We start from the raw sequence: 25,359 nt of genomic DNA, 5'->3' as shown, positions 1-25,359 counted from the left end.
AGTTACAAACAAACACTTTGCGCATTGTTTAATTCAATAAAGTATCCTTTTGATTAGCTGGTGACGAAATAGAAGGTGTCTGCATACTAAAATATTTTTCACCTGACTGTGCGCTCGAAAACAAGCAATATATTTACAATTGAGTATTGTTTCTACTGTAAAACATGCTTCAATGGTTTTACGTAAAGCACATGGTAAGGAAACATCACTTCTTAGTCTAGTATTTGCATGAAATTTAAACTAAACAGCGACTTTAGGATAGACACAGCAAGAGAATACATCTTGAAAAAAACTGAGCTGTTGTTTTTGAGTAAAACTTTTGAAGCAACGAATCGCACCTGAAGGCTTGAAAAAGGTTTGTTTGTAGATTGTACAAACTTTACTGATAATAGACAGATTAATATTTCTACATAAGCGCGTTTTAATATTCGATAGACTATATTAGTTAAAACTTTTTAAAATACTAAACAAATTGTCTATATGAACTTACTACTTTGAATCTATTTTTTTGTGTTAAAAAATACTAACCAAGATGTATTTATTATTACCTAGAATTTATAAAAAAATTATTAATCGTAAAGCGTCTGCTGCATACTTGAAAAAATAAAAATTAAGAAAGTCAAGTTGTAGGTTGTTTTAGGGTAAGCAAATTTTATTCCAAGTGTAAACAAAGCATATTTTTTGATAACTACAAAAAGATAAAAACTAAAAACCTGCTTAAGTGTTTTGCAGTAAATAAAAATCGTCACGTGACGCTTGTTCACTCAGCCATAACTTAGATGATTTAAGAAGAAAATTTAAAATGCGTTTCTTACTGAGCTGTAAAATATTTGTAGCAGCATTGATAGTTAGAAAGTAGGTGGGCGGAGCTTTAGATGTTCAAAGACTCTTTTGTATTTATTATTTGTTATAGTTTGTTTTCGAAGGTTATTTTTTTCTTTAAAAAAAGTTTGTATTCAGAAAACTTTAATTTTTTCAGTTATTAGAAAAAATAATATTCTAAACTAAAGAATAGTTTATCAACATTTATTATACAACAAACAGCATTAAATACTTATTGCTTTGAGGTATTAATTATAAAAAAGTAAATGTTTTTTAGTAAGTTAGTATATATTTTGTTTATCGGTTTTCATTTCAACTTTCAGTAATAAGTAACTAATGTATATAAACTTAAGGTAAAGTCTGCATATAAAACGATATTGTTCATTTCTAAAACCACTTTAGATGTTTGAATAAAAAGTTTTAAATTAGATATTCAATAAAAAAAGACTAATTATTGTTTAATCTATATGTAAGTTATAAGTAAACTGGTATTTCTTAACTTAGTAAACATTAGTTCATTAAATAAAAAGTACTTTAAGATGGTAGCTGATATGTAGCAATGTTTGTAAATAAATCGTTATTAGTTAAAAGAGTTGAGATGTTAATGTTTTTTTTTTAAATACTCTTATTTTCTGTTTTGATAGATATAGCTGTCTTGCTTTATAATGTTTTAAACTAATATTGTTGTACTTTATAGTTTTTTTATTAAATTATAGTTAAATTATTTATTTACAACTATAACTGTTCATAAAACATAATTGCTGAGGATAAAAATATCGATACGTATAAGATTTTAGCTTGGGAATGTAGTTAAAAGTATTTTGAAACAGTTTAAATGCAATAAATTTATAAAGTTTTACCAACTTAAAAATAGACTAATAACAAAACGTTTTTAGCAATTTTAAAAGAATATTGTTTTTCGAAGTAATGTATTTAAACATTATAAAATAAAATAAGTATAAGTACACCAATTTTTGTAAGGATATTTCAATGACATAAAGTGTTTGACTCAAATGATTTGGCAGTTACAAACGATATTTTTTATAGAACTTCTTTTTGATTATAATTTTGTTGTAACAAACTCCCTTAGACAAACTTTTTATTGCAATAAACTCTGTGAACTCAATATAGTGTATAAAATAGTTTTTAGTCTTTTTTTTAACTTATCCAAAATCAAAGTGTAACAAAATAAAAAACTTTAAGCTATCAGACCGAATTTTTAGTAATTTACTCATTTGTTGTGTTTAAATTTAATGAGATATTGTTAAGAATTTTGTGTTGAAAAAAAAACATAAACACAAAAAAATATTGTTTTAATTGTGTTGAAAATTGTTTTCCGACAAATGTCGACTCTGTGAAGATAATCTAAAAGAATAAAAAAACGACTTAAACAATTCATTGCAATATTTTTTTCACGTTCTCTTTTTTATAGTCCGTACAATTTATAAATAGTAAAAGTTTTTAAGACACGATGTTGGTTATTTAAATAATTTATACGTATATAGTTTTATTTGCGTCATGTTTTTGTTCAACTTCATTTAAATCTACCATTAAATAATACACTGTATTGGTAGCGTTGTGTGAAGTTATCATCAGAGCCCTTAAGGCTATATATTTAGGCGTAAAAGGAAGTTACTACATCAGAGTTTTAAAACAACAATTTTATTGTTCTCAAATATGCAGAAAATTCATTTTAGGATGTTTTAGGTGTGCAAATACTTCAGAAGTATACTTTCAGTTTTTAGCATGTTTATATAAAAAATAAGGACTATAATTAGTTCATAGTTTACAAATAGCTTTAATACTGAAGTTTAGCAAGCAAACTAAAACGTTAGAATTTATTCATTAAAAAAAAGTTTGATCGAAATAAAAGCAACAGGCAATGAAAAATTTACAACAAATTTAATCTTTTAATGTAATTTTTTTAATAATTTAATTATTAGTTATTAATAGCATAAAAATAAAAAAAACTATACCTAAAAAAATTACGTAATAAAAATTTTCAATAAAGCTTTTTATTTCTTTACCTTTTATTGTATTACATATGATTGAGTAATGGTATATCTAAGTTCTTTTTTTGTCTTAACTTAAAATTAAAAACCAGTATTAGCCAATTAAGTTGAAAAGATTAATTAGAAAAACTTTGTTAGAGCTAAACTTGAGACTGTGTTTCGTTTAAAATGACTCATCAGGCTACCGTATGCTAGTTTATGCACTTTTGCCACTTTTGCACTGTAAAAGTGAAGACCTAAATTTGGTTTGTTCCAATCAAATTAAATGAGTTAAGTAGGTTTTATACAAAAAAAATCAGTGTTGTGCAACTTACTATTAACTATTTAATATGCGTAACATAAAACAATTTTTTTTTAGAAATAAGTTATATCTTGTAAAGACATATTTTTAAACTTTAATGATGATTATAGCGCTAGATGTTATCGCACGACCACCAACATCAGTTGCCGCAACAAACTACGACCCTTGTTTTGAAAGATCGAAACCAGGGTCGTAGTTCGGTGTAAAAATTGGTGGTTATAACCGTGCGGTGCAATATAGCTCTAACTTAATCTTAGTGAAGAAATTTAAGGTATGCTGACGACTGCGTAATTAAATGTATTGTTGATGTTATTTTCAAAAACTTACAATTAGTTGTATAAGAATTTTTGAAATATTTTGCTGTGTGAAAAAAGAAATCTGTTTTAAAAACGTAACAGGTATACAGTAAGGAATATTAGACGTAGTGCACAGTAGTATTTATAATTGTCGTAGTTTCTTTAAGAACCAATTGAACGACATTATCCATTTTAGTTTTTATAAAATTCTTAAAATTATTAATAAAATACGTTTAAACAAAATAAAAAACACGTTTTTTTTTTAAGAAATTAATATTATAAAACTATAACGCAAACTTTTATCTCAATACCATAAAAAAAGACAATTTTTAAACAACATATTGCATTATACGGTAAAATAAAAACTTTGTAAAACTTTAAAAAAGAAGTTAAAAAGCATACTTGCGTTTAAAACACGAGTCAAAATGGCGACTACCAGCTCAGCTGACTTGTTAACAAAAATAAACGAAGAATTTCTGACCTGTCAGATTTGCTTCGAAAACTATACGAGGCCTAAGAGTCTGAACTGCCAGCACACCTTCTGTGAGAAGTGCTTGGAAGAATACTTGCCCGCCAACAGCGCCTCCATCACTTGCCCCACCTGCCGGTTAGTCAAAAAAGTTTAGTATTTAATTCTATAGGCTCTATTTGAATAAAAATTTAAAATACTTCTTAATAAACGACGATGTTTTGCTTAGTGTTTTTATTTTAAAGAATCGAGAAAGTTATTTTCAACGGTCTTTTAATGAATTTTTATTTATTAAATTGAAAGCTGTCCGATTTTTTATCCAAAAAAGGCATGCTAGCTATATTACATTCATCCAATTTGTTTTATAAAACAAATTCAAGAATACCTTGAAAAGTAAAACGATTGTGGTTGTTTGTTATTATGCTTTTAAAATCGTAAGGTTCTTTGAAAAATAGTAACATATGTTTTTAAAGGTAATTTGTAATAAAGTAAAAAAAATTGTAATCATGCTAAACAGTGTTTAGAACTTTTTATTAAGAGTTTTTAGTACTATAAGAGCTGATTATAAGAAGTTTGAATAAGAATTACTTAACATAAAAAAATATTGCTACTAAAATATTTACGTTATTGTTCAAAAATTTTTTTTAATTTAAAGTTAATATTAAATATATATAAAAAAACAAACTTTGAACACAAAAAGCTAGAGCTAAAATTAAAAAAAGCATAAAGTTATTTTTATAAAGCTATAATTTAAGCGTAATGTAAACTTAATTAAAATAGCTTGCATACTTTATGTAAAAATATACAGATAAAAAAACAGTCTGTCTTAAGAAAAACTTTAGAAGTAAACAAATAAAAGTTATTCAAAAATATAAAGTTTAAAATTTAGCTAAAACGCTAATTAATCTAAAAAGAAAAGTTATAAGTTATTAGTTAGCTTTTGATTTTTTATTTTGTAAAATAATACTTTAGATAATAGATTTAAAATACAAGACATTAACGGTTTACTTTTGGATCATAAACATTTTTTACTTAAAAAAAAAAATTGTTGCAAAAGTAACCTTTTATCCCTTCCAGATGTGTGCACCCGCTGACGAGCGATCGCGTGCACGGCTTGAAAGACAACTTCTTCATATCCTCCATGGCCGACATGCTTAAGACCGTGAAGGAGATACGTAATGATGACGTCACGACGTCGATGCATTGCGAAACTTGCGACCCGGGCAGCAGGAGAAAGGCGCGCGCCAGGTGCCTGGACTGCACAGACTTCTTGTGTCAGGAGTGCGCCACCTGGCACGTGCGGACCAAGCTGACCAAGAACCACAAGGTGGTGCCGCTGAGCGAGCTGGAAAAGGGACTCCATAACGCTGAATTGAAGCACCGCGCTAAAATTTATTGTCCGGTTGGTGACGTTTTGATTTTAACTTTGAAGTTAGAGAAGTTTTTGCTAAAGTTTTTTATTATGAAGCAAGTAACTACTACCTTTTCTTAATAGACAGTAGTTTTCATTATACAGTAATTTTTCATAAGTAAGATGTAGATCAGTTTTGAACTTATAAAAGTTTAAATTACAACTTTTTTTTGTTTAACTTAATTTTGTTGGTCTTTAAAATTTTATCTATAATTTTAAACAATATATACAAGAAACATAACTTTAACCTATAAGATTAGTATAAAATATTATTATGCTATAATTTTCTAAAACAATGAGTTATTCATAATTTAAACATTAAGTGTTTTGTAAGTTTCAAAAAATATGTTTTTGCTATATATTTATAAATCAAAATGTAAAAATTCAAATTTTTTTCTTTTGAAATACAAACTTTCCACAAAATAAGTAAAATAACAAGCTCTTTAAACTTGTTTAAAACGTATTTATATTGAATCATTTTAGAAATTTCTGAGGTAAAATTTTAAATCTTTATAAACAAAAACACCAGTAATGGTTTTTATTAAACTAAAGCTAAAAAAATTGCTACGTTTACATTATTAGTTATGCTAAACGTTTCAAAATAATAGAACATAATTGTATAAACAAATTAAAAGCTAGTTTTATTGTCATTAAAAAAATTCAAAAAGTCTACGCACAACTAAAGTTTTTTTATGCACTACGGTGAGAAAATTGATGCAAATTTAAAGGCTATTTAAATTTGAATTTAGAAAAAAATGTTGGTAAAGTTTGGTGATATCACTATAAAAAATATTTAATTGAAACAAAACAACGAGTAAGTAATATCTAAGTTTTCTTAAAAAAATAAAAAAATATTTTGTTAGATTCATGACGGAGAAGTTGCTAAACTGTTCTGCTTAAACTGCAAAAAAGCTATTTGCAACGAATGTCAAAACTCAGAACACATAAAATGCAAGGTTATTCCATTAAAAGAAGAAGTCAGCAATCAAGTAAAAGAGGTGAATACAAAAAATCTTATTGAAAACTTTTGATAAAACAGTCTAAACAACGAATTGATACTAGAAAAATTATGAAAAAATTAATGAAAAACATGTTTTATAAAAAAAAGTTAACTTTTATAAAAACCTTTATACTCTTGACAGGTCGAAAACCTTTTGGATAAGTCATCTAATAAAGCAACAATACTTCGTAATTTTCAAGCGGGAATGAAAAATCTTATAGAAAGTAAAAGAAAAAACAAGAAAAATGTAGAGGAAATGTTAGAAAAGTCGAGTGAAAATTTCATTCGATCAATTCTTAAAGTTTGTTTGATTATTAATGAAAAAAAGTTTTTAAGCAATAAATGTAATAAATTTGAAAACGAAATTTTTGGACTTCTGTAAATGGTACAAGCTTTAAAAACTTAATAAATATAAAATAGTCTGGTTGTTTTAAAAATTTGTTTAAAGCCTTATCAATAAATATTTCCGTAAATGAAAATATATTCAACACTTTAAAATTACTAAAAGATTTATAGCTCTTTATATTTTTTATTTTTGTAATAATTGATTTTATAAATAAAACATATTTTTAATATTTTTTTTAAGACGACTGTTTATACAACATTTAAAAATGTACAAAAACTTGATAAACAGAGGAAACAGCAGCTTATAGAAGAACTGGATAACATTTATGAGTCGGAAATAAAGAAGATAAACGCAGATGAAGACAGCGTTTCGATGCAGCTCAGCTCACTCGTCAGTTGCAGTGAGTTCACACAGAAGGTAAATGTTTCATATTTGTTATACATATTGCTTCTTTAATACCATTACACTGTAATAAAAAAATCAAGGTTGATAAAACTAAATTTTACGTATGTTTGTTTAGCTTAATATGTTTACATATTGTAAGTATACTGTATGAGTTTTTTTGAGTTTTTTTTTACTTTTTTTTACAATTTTTATTTGTAATCTTTTATATAATATTTTACAAATATATTTTTGATAGTTTAACTAACAAAACAAATAATCGTTATAAACTAAAAATAAAACGGAAAAATAAAAAAATTATAAGTATTTTATACGGGATATTTCACTTAAAATTTTACATAACTCTACTTAAAGCATTTAAAAAAATATTTAAATGTTAAGTAAAATGCATTAATAAAACTAAATGAATTTTTGAATTTAAATAAAATCGTAGTTTTTGAAAACCTAAATAAATCGAAACCGAAGAAGTTAATGTTGTAAAAATAATCAATCATATTTTTTAATTAGTTTTGGTTTGTAGTTTTTTATACTGTTTTCAGTAATACTAGGTGAAAGAAGGTTTTAGTAAATTAAAAAAAATCAGTTAAGTTATACATAACTTTGAAAGTCCAAAAGTTTAAACAGTCTATGTGCAAATATAAAGTCTTTTTTTTCGTTTTTAGTTTAACAACATAATAAGAGTAATAAACTAAAAGTAACCTTGAAAATGCGATGAAAATTCTAGTACTACAAAGGTATAAAATATGTATTTTATTACGATTAAATCGTTTTCTAATGGGCTCAAATTTCTTTAAAACGAGTTAATGGTTTGTATTTTGTTTTGAGTATATTGGGTTAGTTAAGGTCAATTTCTGTATTTTTTATGAGTTGTTATGAGAAACTAAATATTTTTAAAAATAACAGTAGTAGCTTGAAAATTTTTAAGAAACTTCACTCATTACTTTCTTTTATAGAATTTTAAAATTAGATATGTGCTCCATTTATTTTTCAAAAAATCAAAATAAAAAAGCTATTAATTTGTCTACTGATGCGAAATTCAACAGAACATTGATAATTTTATTTATTCTTTTCGCATCTTGTAGACCGAGAACATAACAAAGCCGTGTTGTACATAATTACTAAAGTTATTGTCTACTATCTTTCCGCTTTCAAGGATACCCATAACGTAAACTAAGATAATCTAAAAAAACAGAGGAAAAGTTATGATATAAGTTATAGAACATTTTATAATGTTTTTACGTTTAATTTAGTATTTATTGATACCTTTACAAACTGTAATTAAAACAGTTCTTTTGCGAATACATATCAAAGAATGTTTTTGTTTTTATTCTTATACAAAATTTTTAAAACAAATTTCTTAAAATAATTTAAGTATAATCGTATTTGAAAATATTTGTTTAAACATATCTGTGTAAAAAACGTATGAATAAGCCGGCTGAAGTCATACTTGTATTTTTGTCTAGTATGTAAATCATACATTAAAGTTTGCTATCGACAACACTAGATTCATTAGAAATTAATTAATTTGTACTTTATATATTTAAAGTTAGTTTAAAGTATTTAGGTGCATGGCTTTGATATAACAAACAAAACTTATTATTATACTTCAAACTTTCTAATTTTTAGTTATTTTTGGGTTTTGTTTTCCTTGCTGACTTTATATGACCTAACAGTTTTGTATAAGCAAATTAAATGAATAAATATTTTTAAAAATAAAAATGTTGATTAATCAAAATAAACAATTTTTTTTAACTACTTAAGAAACATAGAAAAACTGAGACTAAAATTTTTAAATAATTTTTTACCGAATACTTCTTATTGGCCGAGCTAAAAATTTATAGTTTTTTCTGATAATAATTAAAAAAATAATATTGAAAAAAAAAAAAATTAATAATACTTAACTTATACTAAAATATTTATTTGAATAACATCTCAGTAAGTTTATACAACTAAAAAACAAAACAAAAGCAAATTAATTGTTAACTAACTATTAGAATATATAAAGTTGTTGTATAAATATTGTATTTGAAGCCTATTACATACTTCAATTATAAAAAATAATCTTAAGATTTACACTTAATTAAGATCTATTATAGTTGGAGTTAGGTATTTGTAAAAGAAAGTAAATTTGTTAAATATGTTTTTTTTACCCTGTCATGTATAATGTATAAGCTTAGTCTCGCGATCTAAAGAAGCACTTAACATTAACTGTAGGAATATCTAATTTAAAAGACTTTTTTTTATAAAATAAATATACTGACATAAAACAGGTTCTTGAGTTTGGAACTCCTAAAGAAGTTTTAGAATTGAACAAGAGAATGCTCCAAATGTTAAAACAACTGATTGATACTCATCCAGCAAGTTCATACCAAAATAATTTAAATTATACAGAAAACTTGCACTTCGAGTCTGAAAAAAGTTCTTATTCGAATGTTGTTCAAGGTTCACTTGGTAGAATAACAAAAAAGCCTAGTTTAGTAGATGAATCACTTAAGACAGTAAGTTTGCTTTTTTTATACATTAAAGTATAGTACTACTATAAACGCTTTGCAGTGTGAAAACTTAATCTAAGTTTATTATAGTATTATGCGTAGTAGGTAGTTTTCTTGTTCTTCAAAAGTAGGACCCTATCATCAATCATTATTTAAGAAAAAAAAGTTATATCAATATAATAATATCATGTTATTTAATTAAAGAACAAAATTGTACACAGAAAAAAAAAATCAAAGCTGTTTATTGAATGTAGATTTAAACTCAGTTTTACTGAAACTCTTAGTATTTATAATAACCTTTCACTAAACTTAACTTGCTATACTTTATGTTAAAAGAATAATTCAAAATCAGCTGTTTAAAAATAATTAAACTACTAATCTTCCACGCCAATGGGTAACAGTATACAAAATATTTTTTTAATTTATGTTTTTACTTGTGTACTTCGTTTTTACAGTTTTTTTTCAACTCAAATAAATATCTTTTACACTAAATAAAAAAAATCCAAACCTAGTGATCAGTTTAGTAGTTTTAAGATGAGTTTGTTGTTAAGTAGTTTTAATTAAAATATATAATTAAATTTACCTTATTTATTATTAATGTTGTATAATTTTATTTTAGTAGTTTTATAATCATTTTAAAAACGATAACAAAAGTTAAAACAGAACTGAATAAGTCTGCTAGTATATTATTAAGTTTTAAAGATAAAATAATATAAAACTGGTAAATGTAGAAAAGCTTTCACTATACATACTAGAAAATACTTTATTTATGTACTATACTAAAACGTGATAAAAAACACAAAGAAAACATGTTAAATAACAAAATTAACATTTTATTTTTACAAACAGCTATACAATACAGGTGCATGTTTTAAGAAACATGTTGGCTTACTTTTTAACTTCAATATTTAGTTCCTTAGTTAAAAACATGTGATTTCTATAGAAAATTTTTAATTTTTATGCGTATAAGCACTTTAGTACTACTCTGCACCAACTTAGAAAATATACACTTTATCATATTAACTCTTGAGAAAACTCTAAATTACTTGTTATTACTAAAAACTTACTATATAAAATAATTATGTTTATAGCATGAGTAAAACAATGTAGTTTATAAAAAAATATTTGAAATTAAACAGTACCTATTATCCTTCATTCAAAAAAAAATGTTCTCCAAACAGGTTCTTCTCGAACTTAATAAATTTTGTGTGCAAAACAATCAAGAAAATATTAAGGAAGAACCAAGTAGAATTGAAAATACTGAAAACAAAAAGCGTAAAGAAACAGTCGAAATGAGAATTTTTCATCAGGTTTGTAAGAATATTTGACTGATAAACTCCGCATCAAATAATAATTTATAGAATTAAAAAAAATACTTTGAAAATTGTTACAGTTTTTTAGTTTAATATAAAAGTTAAAAAAAACATATAATTAAAAAAATATCTATTAAGTGTATATAACCAAAAAAAAGTTATTTTACAACTCATTACTTATGTTATTAAACTTTCAAAAAAGCAAAACATAGACAGAAAATGAATTTGTTAAGGGAACTTATTTACTATAATTTTAATTAAAACTCATAAAATATAGTATTCTAAGTATAATTTTTTTATCAGGAAACAAAATTCCGCTCAATGAACTCATCAGTACTAACATAAAATTTTTTAAACACAAATACTTCTATATATTCTAAAATCGAATAAAAAAAATGTTATAAGAATTAGCTTTAACGTTGTCTACATAAAAATGTCTAAAAAATACAAAAAATAAAAATAATAAAGTTTAAAAAACGTAATTACTTTATACTTTGAAACAAAATCGATTACTTGATATTTTATTTATTAATCTTGTTTAAAATCATTATAGTTTTAAAATTAAAAAAGAAAAAGTAAAAAATAAATTTTAAACAGATTTATTTGACACATACTGAAAAACTATTAAAAAAGTTTGTTTTAAAGTGAAAATCAACATTTTTAAAGTATTCCTTTCTATCAGGTTAAAGGGCTTACATTTTTTTTTCTCATCACTTTGTTTTATAGTGAATGTTTACATAATAATTGTTCTAAATCTATCTAAATATATTTTTTGAATGTTAAAAACAATTTTAAGCAGCAAGTAGGCAAGCAAGGAATGGGAGATGGAGAATTTGAATCGACTCCTAATATTGTGATCAATTCTGCAAATGAAATAATCACCTCTGATTACGAAGGAACCAAGATACAAATATTCCATCCGGATGCAACATTTAAAGACTCCTTCATAACAGAAGTAACTTTACAGTTTTAATTTGCTATCACACACTTTTATTTAGTTTACATTATTTTAAAGTTTAGTTTATATAAATCACTATTTTATTCTTGGGTAAATAAAATTCTGCATTTTACTTCAAAACAAAATAATCGATTTTGATAATTTTGTTGTTATTTTAATCCTAACAACTTAATTAGATTTAAACAATGATGTATAATGATGCTATATAGAGTTTATGTACAGTACTAAACATACAAATAAAATTAATAAATCAACCATTTTACTTACTTGAGTAAGCAACATCTACAAACTAGCTTCCAAGATATTTCAATTCCACAACTTGAAGCGTTTTAAACATTTTTGAGCAAAATGCCTATTTAAACATTAAAACAAAACAGATGGACCAGAAGATATACAAGCCGACGGGAGTGGCGTTGCTGAGAAACGATGACATCGTTGTGTGTTGCGAGACGTCAGTGTGCGTTTGGACCCACGAGGGGAAGAACGTGACCATGTTCGGCAGCTCCTACCTCGTCAACTGCACTTGCGTATGCGTGGACCTCATGAACCACATCCTGGTGGCGGATCAGGCGAAGCACTGCATCTACGTGCACACGTTCGTTAAAATTCGGTGTAAATTAAGAAAGTATAAAAACAAAGAAATTTCACTTTAGTTTGCCGGCTAGCGTACGTTAGCTTTTTGATAAAAAGTTTTTTATGCGCATACTTTTGTTATTTTCAAAAAAATACTTTGTTTAATACAGTGAAAACGGTACAGTCCTGTACAAGTTCGGTTCGCAAGGAAAGGCAGAAAGCAAACTGATAGAGCCGAGATACATTACATGCGATTCACAAAACAACATTATAGTATCGGATAGTGGAGACTGCAGTATAAAGAAGTTCGATCATCGGGTCAGTTATAGTTTGCTTTATTTTTATTTAATAAACGACTCTTAATAAGAAAATATTTAATTAAAACTTGTTTTTTTTAAACTTTTACTAATGATCACATGTATAGTTTTGTAATTTAAGTTAGCATAGGTCTAATTTTGGCTGTATTTCTTACAAGCAAGTTTGTTTTCTTTTCATTGTTATTTTTTGTTGCTTTCTGAAAGATCTTAAGCTTTTGGTTTAGGTTTATGTACAAGTTTACAAAAATTCCAATAGCTTTTATAAAACTTTATGTAAAAAGTTATAATTTAAACTTCAACTAACTGTTTTAAAAGTTTTTAGATATAATGCAAGACAAATCACGATAAATTAAAGAGTAGTTTTATATTAGCTTATAGAAATATTTCGGTTTTAAAATTCACCTTAGATATTTTAAAGCCTAAGAGTTAAAAAAGTTAAAGTTAATCGGTAAAAAAGGTTGAGCTTTATAATTTTTTTGAAATACTTATATCTATACATTTATTAAATTGCAGTTTGATTTAAAAACAATTTTAACAAAACACAACTTAGATTAAAGCATTTGAAGAACTAGGTAAAATAGACTGTTAAATTTTATTTTACATTTCACTTACAAAATAATTACAGCATATAACTTGAAACATTAATAGGGTGAGTTCCTGTTAAGTTTTGGATCTGAAGGACCGGAAAAGGGACAGTTTGCGGGGCCAAGAGGACTTTGTACGGACAAGTTCGACAACATACTCGTGTCTGATTGTTGGAACCACAGAGTTGATGTTTTTACACCGGATGGTTGCTTTATCCGGCACATTGCAACGAGTCAGTTTAGATAATTATGATTTAAATATCAGTTTAAAAATGTCTACTTTTTATAAGTATTTTAGAAAATTGGTAATTTTTTTTTTACAATTGTAAAAGCAGTTGAAGTAATATATTTATGAGATAATACTATAGTGAAACAATTTTTACAGAATATGATAATTTACACTTTCCATGGGCAATAGCTGCAGCAAGAAATAATAAGTTGGTTTTGTCTGAAGATTACAGTTGGTCAATAAAGATCTTCAATATTTTACCGATTAGTACAGGTAACTATCTTTTTACTTTAGGTAAAAATTTAAATTATATTATACACAAAGAGTAACAAATATATATTTTGTGGTTTTGTACTTGACAAGTTTTTATTGAATGTATAGTTTAAAAATTGTTTTTTATCGTTGCTTTTATTTTGTTTTCTTTGTTAATTTACTAGTTTATATTACAAGTTGATAACAACGTTATAGTGAAGTATCTTATGAATATTTGTTGTTTTAGAGTCAAGAGAAGACACTTTTAACGACATTATGAGTTCGTCACACAAATCTCTAGAACACTCAGCCACGCGTTCTACTTCTCAAGACACCGGAAGACTGGATCTTTCAAGTATTCTCAATGAAAAAGTTTCTTGGTGGCTCAACTCAGCAAACATTAACTCGTCAAACACGACTAACAGTTGTAAGTTATATACGGTAAAAGTATACACAATTTTGTATTACTTTAGCGATTTTAATAGTAACTTTATAAAGCATTATAATTTTTAAGTAACCTTTTACTTTAGCATGTTTTACCTCACAATACTTTTGCATTAACTTTTTGTTAAATGTTTATGAATTTAGCTTATATCGAAATTACTTAAAAGTTATTGAACTTCAAATCAATAAAATAAGTCACCAAAAATAAAGTTGGTAAAACATTTTTAGGTGCTTTTAGAAAGTTTTCAGTTGTGTTTTTTTAATTATATTTTATCGATGCAGTAGAGTTTAATTTACTTAAAGAATTTAAGTTAAAAATTTTCATACAATAACATTTTCGACAATAATAATTTTGAACTATGTTTTAAAATATTTGAACAATGTTTTTTGTACATTTTTACATATAGATACGTAACTTATCAAAGTAAGTTTCTAGTTGCTAATTCTAGCAAAAAAAAACTAAATTTTAATGTATAAACCAAGTTTTTAAGTTGTAAAATCGAAATGATAGACTTAAAGTATTGATTTCAAACTAATTAGAAAGCGAAAAACACCGTTTAAATAAGACAGATAATTTTCATTTACTCTTTGACTATTTACACCTCTATAAAAAAAATAATCTAAGAAGTATTTTCTTTGACTTCATTACACATGTTTTTACAGCTTCAATGGATAACGAAATTCCTGAGATTTCTTCAAAACCTTCAGCCGCACTCACTGGCATGAGCAGCTACCACCAGTTCAAAGCGCCCAAAAACAACTTGTACAACAAGTCTCCGTCGCCCACTAGCGACCACGATTTCGGTGACCACATGGCGTCGCTGAGCTCGACCAGGTCCACGACCTCGCCGCCCAGGTTTGGCAGGACAACTTCGCCCCCATTGAACCTAAATTTTAACTCCTCCCAACCGAGCCACCTTAAAAAGTCGAGTAACTTTTTTTTGGAGTCCAACGAGTTGAGTTTCGCCAGAACTCCGACTTTTTCAGGGGAAAAACCCGTGAGCTCACAATTGCAAGGTGATCCGATGGGAACCTTGTGAGCATTGTTAATTTAAAAAGCTGATAATTTTTGTTATAAACTTGCCACTTGTGTAAGCTCTTGTACTTATAACAGAAATTTAGAAAAAATAAAAGATTTTATCATAAAAGTTCTAGAAAAAAAAGTTAGCTACTTTTTCAAGAGACTAAGTAAAGTTCATAAAAAACTTATACATAAATATGACGTAGTATAGTGCCTAAAGTGACCGTAAATACTTAAATAAGTAATTTAAACAAAGCAATTAAATTAGCTTATAAAACAACAGAGATAAATAAGCGACTAAAAAAAACAATAAAACTATAGCTAAAAGAAAAAAATTAAATTATTAAGTGAACAATCTTAACAAACTTAGATTCTTAAAAATTAAAGACTAAACAAAAAGTTTTTTTATACAATCATACAAATGCTCATTGATTTCGTAAAATAAATACCATATTTGTTTTTAAGCTTCATATTGAAATAATGATATTTTAAAAACAACTTTTCCTTATATATTTTGTTTAATTTAACTTTATTAACGCTTAAGTCATGCAGATAAATAGGTAATACATAATGCGTGCCAATTTCAGGTTTGAAAAAATTTTATTTTTGGTAACATCTTTGATGTGGTAAATTTTCTGTAGACCATACGATTACTTTTCGTTTGAACTTGACTTAGGTTTTTTCAATTAATTTTCTTTCTACATGATCGTACCTTAATTCCTGTTCCATATACTTTCATTATTCATTTGGTTGATTTTGTTTAAGCCTGTAATGTTTTAAAAACTGTATGTTTACTTTTGAAATAAATTTTTCCTTAGCTAACTTTTGTCACGTATTTTAGATTTTATAAATGTATGATTTATGACTCATTTATATAAAATTTAATATTCTGTTTTTGTAGCTCTTGTATTCAGTCCAAATAGGTGATCTGATTAATAGTGGTTTGTGAGCCATTGATCGATTACTTAATCTCAATTTAATTGTTAAACAACATCGTAATTATTGTATGTTTTAAAACTAAAAAAATTAACAAGTAAACAATTTTTCATTACAATTATAAAACAGCTTATAACTAAAAAAAAAATTTAAACAATACCTTATATTTTTAGCAATGCTTTAAAAAAAAGATGAATAACATAATTCAGTTTTTACTATAAAAATTAAAAAATGCAAATAACTTATTTTACATATTTATTTTTTAACAAAAAATCGTTGAATTAGTTAATATATTTTAGATCTTTCAAAATGAAAAAAAAGGTTTTGGCTAACTTCGTTTTATTAAACACTATTTATAAGCTGAAAACAGTATGCAAAATATCTCCTATAACATAGGAAAATAGAAAAAAGTTTGACTTTAAAATAATAACATTTCAAAAAAGTAATTAAGCATTTGAAATTGGAGCTAAAATAAAAAGCAATTTTAACTAAGTCGAGCTGCTTAATTTTCATATTAATTAAGCTTTTATCTCGATAACTGAAAGGTTATTTTGTACACCAGGTCCTTAGATCAAACTTTTTGAGCGCTTTTTATCGTTCAATAAACTATTTGAAGCACGTAAACTGCAGTTTATTTTTAAGAACCGCTCTTTTGATTTAATAGGCAGTTATAAAAAACTATTGTAACTAAATTTAAGATAAATTAAAAGAGCTATTCTTAAAAATAAACTGTAGTTTACATGCTTTGAATTAATAGGCATTTATAAAAAACTGTTGTAACTATATTTAACTTTAACGAAGACTAGTTCTTTTCATTACTATCAAAGATTTTATATAAAAACAAAATTAGATTTGTGTGTCTTTAACATGAAAAATACATAAAAAATGTACTGATAGACAATCTAGGAACAATTTTTGAATAAAAGTGTGTTATTTTAAACACAAGTAAAAACCCCGCAAATCGTGTCAAAAATTGTAAAATCATTTTAGTAAAAGTTACTAAAAAATTTAGAATCCTAGCTTATATAACACCTAAAAGAAAATGTAGAGAATTAAGAAAAAATACTATCGAAAAACGTTTTCATAAGTTTTAAATTTAATTGGCATTAAAAAAAACGACTTGAAAATAATAAATTTTTACTAAACAGTCTTTTGTTTAAGTCGCTTAAACTATTTGTTTTTTACAATTAAACCCATAGCTCATGTACATTATTATTTCATATAGTAGATAGATAGTAGATAGAACATAGTTGTCAAATTTCTATGAACGAATCGCTACACAATAACTCGAGCATAACAACTTTAGTCATAACCAGCTTATGTTTATTAGGGAACGGGTCAAAATTGAACGAAGACAAAATCGCACGAGGCTACTAAACTGCACGAGGGGACTAACATGCACGAACATAAAATTGCACGAGGGAACAAACTTGCATGAGGGGACAAAATTGCACGAAGACAATTTTGCACCAAGGGTAAATTTTGCACGATTTACAACTTTGCGCGGAAGTTCATTTTTGCACAAGAGTAAAAAAAAAAGGAAAAAAAAAAGATAAATTGATAAAAAAAAAAAATAAGTTACCGACCGAGGGTAAGGGTTAGGGGTAACAGTGATAGTAAAAAAAAACTAATAAAAAAAAAAGAACAAATAAACATGAATTAATAAAAAAAAAAATAATAATTTACCGACCGAGGGAGGGATTAGGGGTAACAATAATAATAAAAAAAAAACTAACCTAAAAAAAAATTCATTTAAAATTAATTAAAATGTTAAAAAAAATATGTATTCCGTGAAAAATGTCTTCATGGAAGAGTGTTTCGTGCAATTTTGTCCCCTTGTCCAATTTTGTGCCTTCGTGCAATGTTGTCCTCTTGTGCAATTTTGTACGCTCGTGCAAGTTTGACAGCTACCGGTTTATTCAGTGTTTAACATAACAACATTAGGTTTGTAGCATCCCTGATAGTTTTATATCGTTAAAGCTTTTAAAGGATATTAAAATATTTTTTTTTGTAGAAAATTCTGCCCCCAATATAGTCTTAACTTAGTTATTTTGGCTTTTGTAAAAATTTTTTTTGTTTTTTATAACAAATACTCTTAGTTAAGAAACCAAAATAATATTTCAAAATAATTGTCTTTCTACTAATTTTTAGAAAACAATAATTTTTATTTTCTTTTTATATCATTTTAAATCTTATTAAATCACTTTTTAGTTTTTGATTATTTTATAAACAAAACTCATAAAAAAGTTTAAAGTAAAACTTAAAATAATTCAAAATGTAATTTATTAGATTATTGAATGTTTACAAAATTTTTATCATAAAGTTCAGATCTTTGAGGTAAACTTTAAAATATTTTTCCTCAGCCTTTAAAAGTCTACAATTTTGCATTTACAAACTGTTTTTTTTTTAAATTCTGTTTATAATAAGTGTTTTACTTAAAATATTTTTTGTCTATGATATCTAGAGTTTAACTAGTATTTAAACCTTAATTTTGCTTTCATTTATTTTTATTGACTGATGCTTAACGATTTTATAGTGCAGAGCTGATGTTATTTTCTGTTTTATAACTTGAATTTTTTCAACTAGTTTTTATTTAAGTTCGTTTTAGTTTTTTATAAACAAAAATAATGTTTTAAATAGTATGTATATTTATTCCAAGGAAAAGACATTAACCTTTATCATGCATAAAAAATTATACTGTGTCAGTGGTATATGACTTGGTAACATAAAGGTTTTTTTATACACCAGATCCTTGGTCAAAACTTTTTGAGCGCTTTTTTGTCTTTCAATAAACAATTTATTATTAACAGCTTATATATAACAAGCATAAAAATTTCAAAAAATAGTTTATAGTTTACTTCAAATATAATTCTTCATCTTTTAAATGTTGTTCAATTTAATGCAAGTAAATTCCAAGCTTTCTACTTTCAATCATACCGGGCATGTTTGACCATGAATCATCTACATGATCATAAGCCTCGACAGCTTTTAAATCCATGTTGTCGTAAAAACCTCCAGAAACAACAATTCTTCCCTCAAATACGCTGCATGAAGGGCGATATCTTGCTGCGTTCAATCTAGCTTTAACACTCCACACTTTATTTTTTGTTCTAAACTCAACACATGAACCCAGAAAGACTCCTAAACGCAAACTCCCCCTATAACAAATATATTATCAATGAACGAACACGCACAATATCCTTTACGACCATCTAACATTTCAGTTAGTTTTCCAAGTTTTAGTTAAGGTTGAATACTTATCAACAGACATTATCGGATTTTTGTTGTGATCACTACCACCAACTACGTAATATTTACCTTTTATGCGGAATACGTTGTAACGTGAAAAACATCTTTTTCCTTTAAGCTTTGCCAACAAACTGACAGTTTTTAATTTCTTAGCTCTACTGTTGAATACATTACTAACAATTTTATCTGTTCTGAAAAATTAATTAAAAAAGTATATGTTACAAAAGTTTTCATTGCAGTACCTACTAAAAATTCTTGAGTTGCTTGAAATGATACTTTTTCACTTCTTAAAACTTTTTTTTTAAGATCAGAACACTTATCACTTTTGTTAAACAACGTTTCTTTATTCAAAATGTAGTTTAAAGTAGGCAATGACAACAATGTCTGACAAATCTTAAGCAGACATTTTTTTGCGTATTTGATACGTTTAATTATATTATGATTCAACCATTTGTCTGCTGAATTAAACACCTGCAGTTCTGAATCAACAAACAACTCTGAACTTGCTTATATTTTAACAAGAGTGGTGAAGTCTAACTGTAAAAAGTTAGGAGATCCAGCTATCATTGGAAAAAAAACGATTTTTTGATCAAAAAATTAACAAACTTTGTATTTTATTTAAAGTACTAATTGGTTTTAATATAGTAATATATTTTTTTATTAATTTTAGCTAATTTAGTAAAAAACGAAATAATAATATCAAAGCCAATTGATTAAGATATATTTTACCTCGTCTTGAGAGAGTAAATTTTTCGACAATGTTTTCTATTGTTGTTAAGAAAAAATCATTTACTTTATTAGCTGTGCGAAAAAAAAATACTACTGCGTAGACAACTTTGGACGTCTCTAGTTTTTATTTTCTTTGTATCACAGCTACCATACAAAGTTACGTCTGATGAAATTTTAGTACTTTTTGAACTCCTTTTGTTCATTTTTTAATTTAAATTTGAAACCTAAAGTTTAAAAGTGTAAATATTTATGGTATTTTTAACTAATTACTAAGTCATTAGAGCACTATTTTGTTTTAATTTTTTGTGTATTAATACTATTTAGTTAAATGTTTTTTATTACAAATATATATATATATGAGCATAAAAAACTAGAAAACTTTTAAAGATAACACTTGACTAAAATACTGAAAATAACAACAGAAAAAAAGCACATAAACAAGAAAAGTCTTAAAAATAAGCTGGTTTGTTAAAAATATCTTCTTATATTTCTACCAACTACACGGTCCAATCATCTATTATTTTACTTTTTCACTTTATATACACTGGATTTCTAAAATCTAAAAGAGGAACCGGCAAACTGCAGCCCGCAAGAAATTTTTTATTTTATATGCGATGCTTGCCATAAAGGTAAAACTGCGTTTCTAAATTTTTACTACGTATTATGGGGGCTGAAATGAACATCAAAAGAAAAAAAGGTCTTAAATACAGTTTACGAAAAATTGAAAATTACACTAGACATTTCTGATTTATTATGAAAATTGAAAACTACAACAAAGGCACACAATTTATTTTGATTTGAAAAATTAGTTCTTGACAACCAAATTCCTATTAAACTCTGAACTAGAAGTAGTATATATTCTTGTTTAAACGATAAAAAAGTGCTTAAAAAGTTTGGTCTAAGGACATGGTGTACGAAAAACCTTTCTGTTATCGAGATGTACACCACATGTTTTTACAATTTCTTACAAGCTAAAAAAATATATTTTTTAATCTAAACTTTTAAACTTTAAGAAATAAAACAATAAATTAAAGAAAGGAAAACTGAACGAAAACAAACTAAGTTATATGTTTACATAAAAATTTTTTGTTCATAATGTATTCAAAAATTTGTCTAATAAGATAAAAATAAAAGTACAATCCTAAGTCTAAAACTTAAAAAATAAAAATAGAAGTAAAAAACATTTTTAGACTCTAAATTTAAGTTAGTTTATAAAATGAGATAAGCAATACTCATAGCAGACATAAAACTACTTGAAATATAGGTCACAACTTTTTTTAAAAAGGTAAAATTGTAATCAGCTAAAATATTTTTACGTTGAACTTTATCAGTATTTTATGTTAAAAGTTTGACTTTTTTTTTAATAACTAATTGAACTACTTAAACAAATTGTATTTGAATAAAAAAACATATATATAAACTTCATTACTTTTTAAAAAATGAATTTAATCATAAACTCAAACTAACTTTAAAAAATAATACTATAAAAATAAGAACTGTAACATTTACACACTATGCACTTAATGAGAGAAAAAACAATGAATAGTTGTAACAAAAAACTTTCTTTTTTAATTATTTTTTTTTTAAATTGTTTTCTAACCCCAAAAATGTCACTACAAAGAAGCAAACAATATTTGCAAACATAAAAAATAAAATAATCATTTTAGGTTTCCTCTGAAAATAAGAATAATTTATCATAAATTAACGTGAGACAGTAATCTCAGCTTACCATTTATTTATAAGCTTAACTTTCTGTTAAAAAGTACACCTATAACTATAATTTTATATGGCCGTACTAGAGAAATAAATATATACAAAGAAGTTTGCAAAAATTCTGAAGTAAGCTCAAAATAACAATCTTAATAAATAATCTTAGTCAGATAGAAAATGCTGCAATTTAGACTGAGCCACTGTTATTGTAACCAAACATACCAACTTTTGAACTAAAGTTTTTGGGTATTAGATGACAATTGCTATTAACTTCTAAACAAAAGTAAATAAATAAGGAGCAATGATCACTTATGACCTCAATAATTACTATTTAATAAATAGCTTTTAAGTCCATCTGGAAATTTCCTAAATGACTTGGATTTTTTAAACATCATGGTAGCTCAGCCCATAATTCACTACCTTGGTAAGCTAGCAATTTGAGACCACTCTTGTTGTTGAAACTAGGTAGGAAAAAATTTGTTTTTGAATACCTCGTATGATAATTAAGGATATTTTTGACACTTTCAAAGTAATCATTAAAGCTAGCTGGTAAAAATTTTTGTTAAATTTAAAAATAAAAAGACCTAATTCGTAAAGACACATACATTTAGCCATTTTTTTCTTCTGTTTTTAATTTTCTAACACTATCATCATATTTCTTATAATGTATGCACCTAAGTGCTCAGTTTATACGAACATTGATATCATTTATACATTTTTTATTTGCTCTTCCTTAGCACAACAACAAACCATATCTAACATTGCTCATAAACAAAGAATTAAAGACTAAATGTAATGTTTTAAGTTTAGGAATGTCTTAAGTTTTAAGTTTAGGAATTGAAAAATATTATAGAACACTTTAGAATGTTGTTCATGTGTATAGCCTAAAATTCAACAGTGTGCTACTAAATACAGTAGAAACATCAAAAACATACAAACTTTAAGATGTACGCACCCGCCTAAGGTACGCAGTATTTATTTTTTTACTACCAAGAGCACAAACATTTATCTTTTATATCTAATATTGTTTTTAGGAAACCTATTTAATGCTAAATATTTTTAAAATTTTACAGGTGTTATCAGAGACAAACACAAGCTCCTTAAGCAACGATAAAAAACTGTAAGTTCTTGTGACATTTTAACTACGTTTGATATTTTAAATAAATTAAAACTTTATCGTCAAATAAATTAAAAAATCGTGTAATAGATCAAAACTAAATAATAACAAAAAATAAATAAGTTTTATTTAATTGAATTTTAATCAAACCTGTAATAGAACTCTATTAAATAAAACTTTTACAATCAGTAAAAAAAAAAAGAATGCAAATATTTTAAAGAAATGAAACTCTAAAAAACGAAATTGTATAAAATTAATCATAAGTTTAAACTTCAGACCTTTTTGTTTTTACTAAATAAATGAACAACTTAAATTTATTTTATAAATATATTTTATTAATTTTTGTCAGGAAAAAATCTAATTGAAGCGGTACAAGATGTAACGAAACAACTATGTTACTAAAACTAATCAAATATTAAACACAAGTTTAATTAAGAAAAGTAAATTTTAAATTAACACAAAATGGTTTTTAATAAATGAGTTTAATTAAATTTTTTTTGTTTTCAAAAAATTAAGATTTTTAAAATGTTAAAGAATTTTCAAGTCTGATCATTTCTAAAATATTTAAATATTTTGTCAAAAACTAAACCTAAAAAATTCGAAACAATTTCCTTAAATATGATTGTTAAGTTGAAGCTTAGCTATATAAGATTGTTTAACAACAATTTGGACTGATATGCTCTTTTAGTTTTTTATATAATTAAAAAAAAAATATAATTTTAAAAAGTTTAGATAATATTGAAAAAAAGTACTTAAAAAAGGACCACAAAATATAACTAAATAGGAAGCTATTAACTTTGATTAACTTGTTTTACTATCTCTACAAGTTTATGCACACATAACGTTTTTTTTTTAATTCGATTAAGTTGTTTTATTACATTTAAAAATTGTTGCACTTACTGTATATGTGCTTTTCAAAACAATAAAACTTAGATACCTTTTTCTTTTTGTTATAAGTAGCTGCACAATGTTTTTTGTTCTTTACTCAGCAATAAAAATTTGGTAAACTTCTTTTATTACATTTAGAAATTGTTGCACGCATAAATATTTTGATGCAAGCCTTGAGTAAATACAAACCTTGCTTTATATTGTTGCTTATCAAACAATAAAAAAAGTTGAAAAATTTGGTCTAAACACCTTGTGAACGAAAAATTCTTTTTGTTATTAAGTCGTACACCACATGCTTTTAAAATATAATACGACCTAATAAAAAAAGATTTTCAAAACTTAGTCTTTAATCAAAAAAAAAGAAAACAAAAAATAAATCAAAGTTCTAAGTAGTATATTTACTTTGAAAACTGTAAACAAAACGTACACAAAAACTCAGGATTGCCGCTCGGTTTTTCGAAATTTTCTCCAGGTCTTCAAAATTTCCTCCAGATTTTTAAAAGTTCACATTTAAAGTCTATTTTTAGTTAAAGTTAAGTTTAAGATAAAAAACTGTGTTAAGTAGTATAAAAACATTGGAAAGGTACTGTAAACCTACTTTAAATTTGTTTTTAATAAAAAAATGCTTGTCTCTATGATGGAATTTTATGTCAAATCGAAATTTTACTGCTGAACATGTTGAAATTGTTAAAAATTCAAGATTTTTCCAGTTTTTTTAGTGATTTTTGTTCAAAACTCCAGGTTTTTGTTTCAAAATTTCTCAAATTCCAGGTTTTTTTTGCCTAAATTGTCAAATTCCAGGTTTTCGAGTTTTTTTCACGTAAAGTGGCTACCCTGAAAACTTTTCTTATACGTGCAAACATTATATATTGTTTGCTTCCATTACAGTTAAGTATGTGTATTCCAACTAGAGTCTTGATATAGTTGTACAGTTAAACAAGTTAAAGCTTATTCTTTATTGTTTGAAATATTTATTTTAACTGCACTAGGTCCAAGACCAAATATTTTGAGCGTTTTTTTTTTGTCGTTCAATAAACAATGTATAAAGAAGTTATGCTTTATTAATCGTAGATAATTTCATAACAAGTTACAATTTGAAGTTTTATCCTTATTTATTTTCTAAAATAAACTAAAAACTAATATTTAATCATTGGAATTTATTTATAAACTAAACATAACTTAAATACAAAATAATGCTTAGTCTAAAACTTTATTGTTAACCTTTATGAAGTAAACTGAATGCAATTTAAACTACTTTGAAAATAATCTACCTAAAACTTTTGTATTGTACTCAATCTGGAACAGTTATTTTCACGGTTCGTATGCAAATTGTTGCACTTTAGACTGACATTTTACATATTCAGACTGATATTTTTCCTAACCTTTCTTAGTATGCACCTAGTTGGGTTTATAACCAGATGAAACGAAGTAATCTATTAGATTAATTTGGACTGCGTAGCCTAGTAATACTCACAACAAAAAAATCTT

General features: G+C 25.6%; 1 protein-coding gene across 3 annotated transcripts; it reads left to right on the top strand.

The window, feature by feature from the left end:
- Positions 1–198: 198 nt before the first annotated feature.
- LOC145839484 (uncharacterized) lies at positions 199–16,064 on the top strand. 3 transcript variants are annotated; one of them, XM_082947062.1, is made up of 15 exons: positions 199–355; positions 3,920–4,038; positions 4,978–5,302; positions 6,175–6,309; positions 6,454–6,612; positions 6,946–7,074; positions 9,330–9,557; positions 10,733–10,861; positions 11,661–11,819; positions 12,200–12,417; positions 12,566–12,713; positions 13,361–13,529; positions 13,682–13,798; positions 14,025–14,204; positions 14,885–16,064. In XM_082947062.1, the coding sequence occupies exons 3-15, from the start codon at positions 5,042–5,044 to the stop codon at positions 15,259–15,261; spliced, it is 2,409 nt and encodes an 802-aa protein (XP_082803188.1). In that variant the 5' UTR covers positions 199–355; positions 3,920–4,038; positions 4,978–5,041; the 3' UTR covers positions 15,262–16,064. The 3 variants fall into 3 exon arrangements, with proteins under 3 accessions (XP_082803188.1, XP_082803186.1, XP_082803187.1); XM_082947060.1 differs by lacking the exon at positions 199–355 and having other exon boundaries at positions 580–4,038; XM_082947061.1 differs by lacking the exon at positions 199–355 and having other exon boundaries at positions 581–4,038; positions 11,664–11,819.
- Positions 16,065–25,359: the final 9,295 nt, after the last annotated feature.

The sequence above is a fragment of the Thalia democratica genome, chromosome 6 (genome assembly GCF_965202585.1).
Source record: "Thalia democratica chromosome 6, ktThaDemo2.hap1.1, whole genome shotgun sequence".
NCBI classification, from domain to species: Eukaryota; Metazoa; Chordata; class Thaliacea; order Salpida; family Salpidae; genus Thalia; species Thalia democratica.
This window is presented reverse-complemented; position numbering and strand designations above follow the sequence as displayed.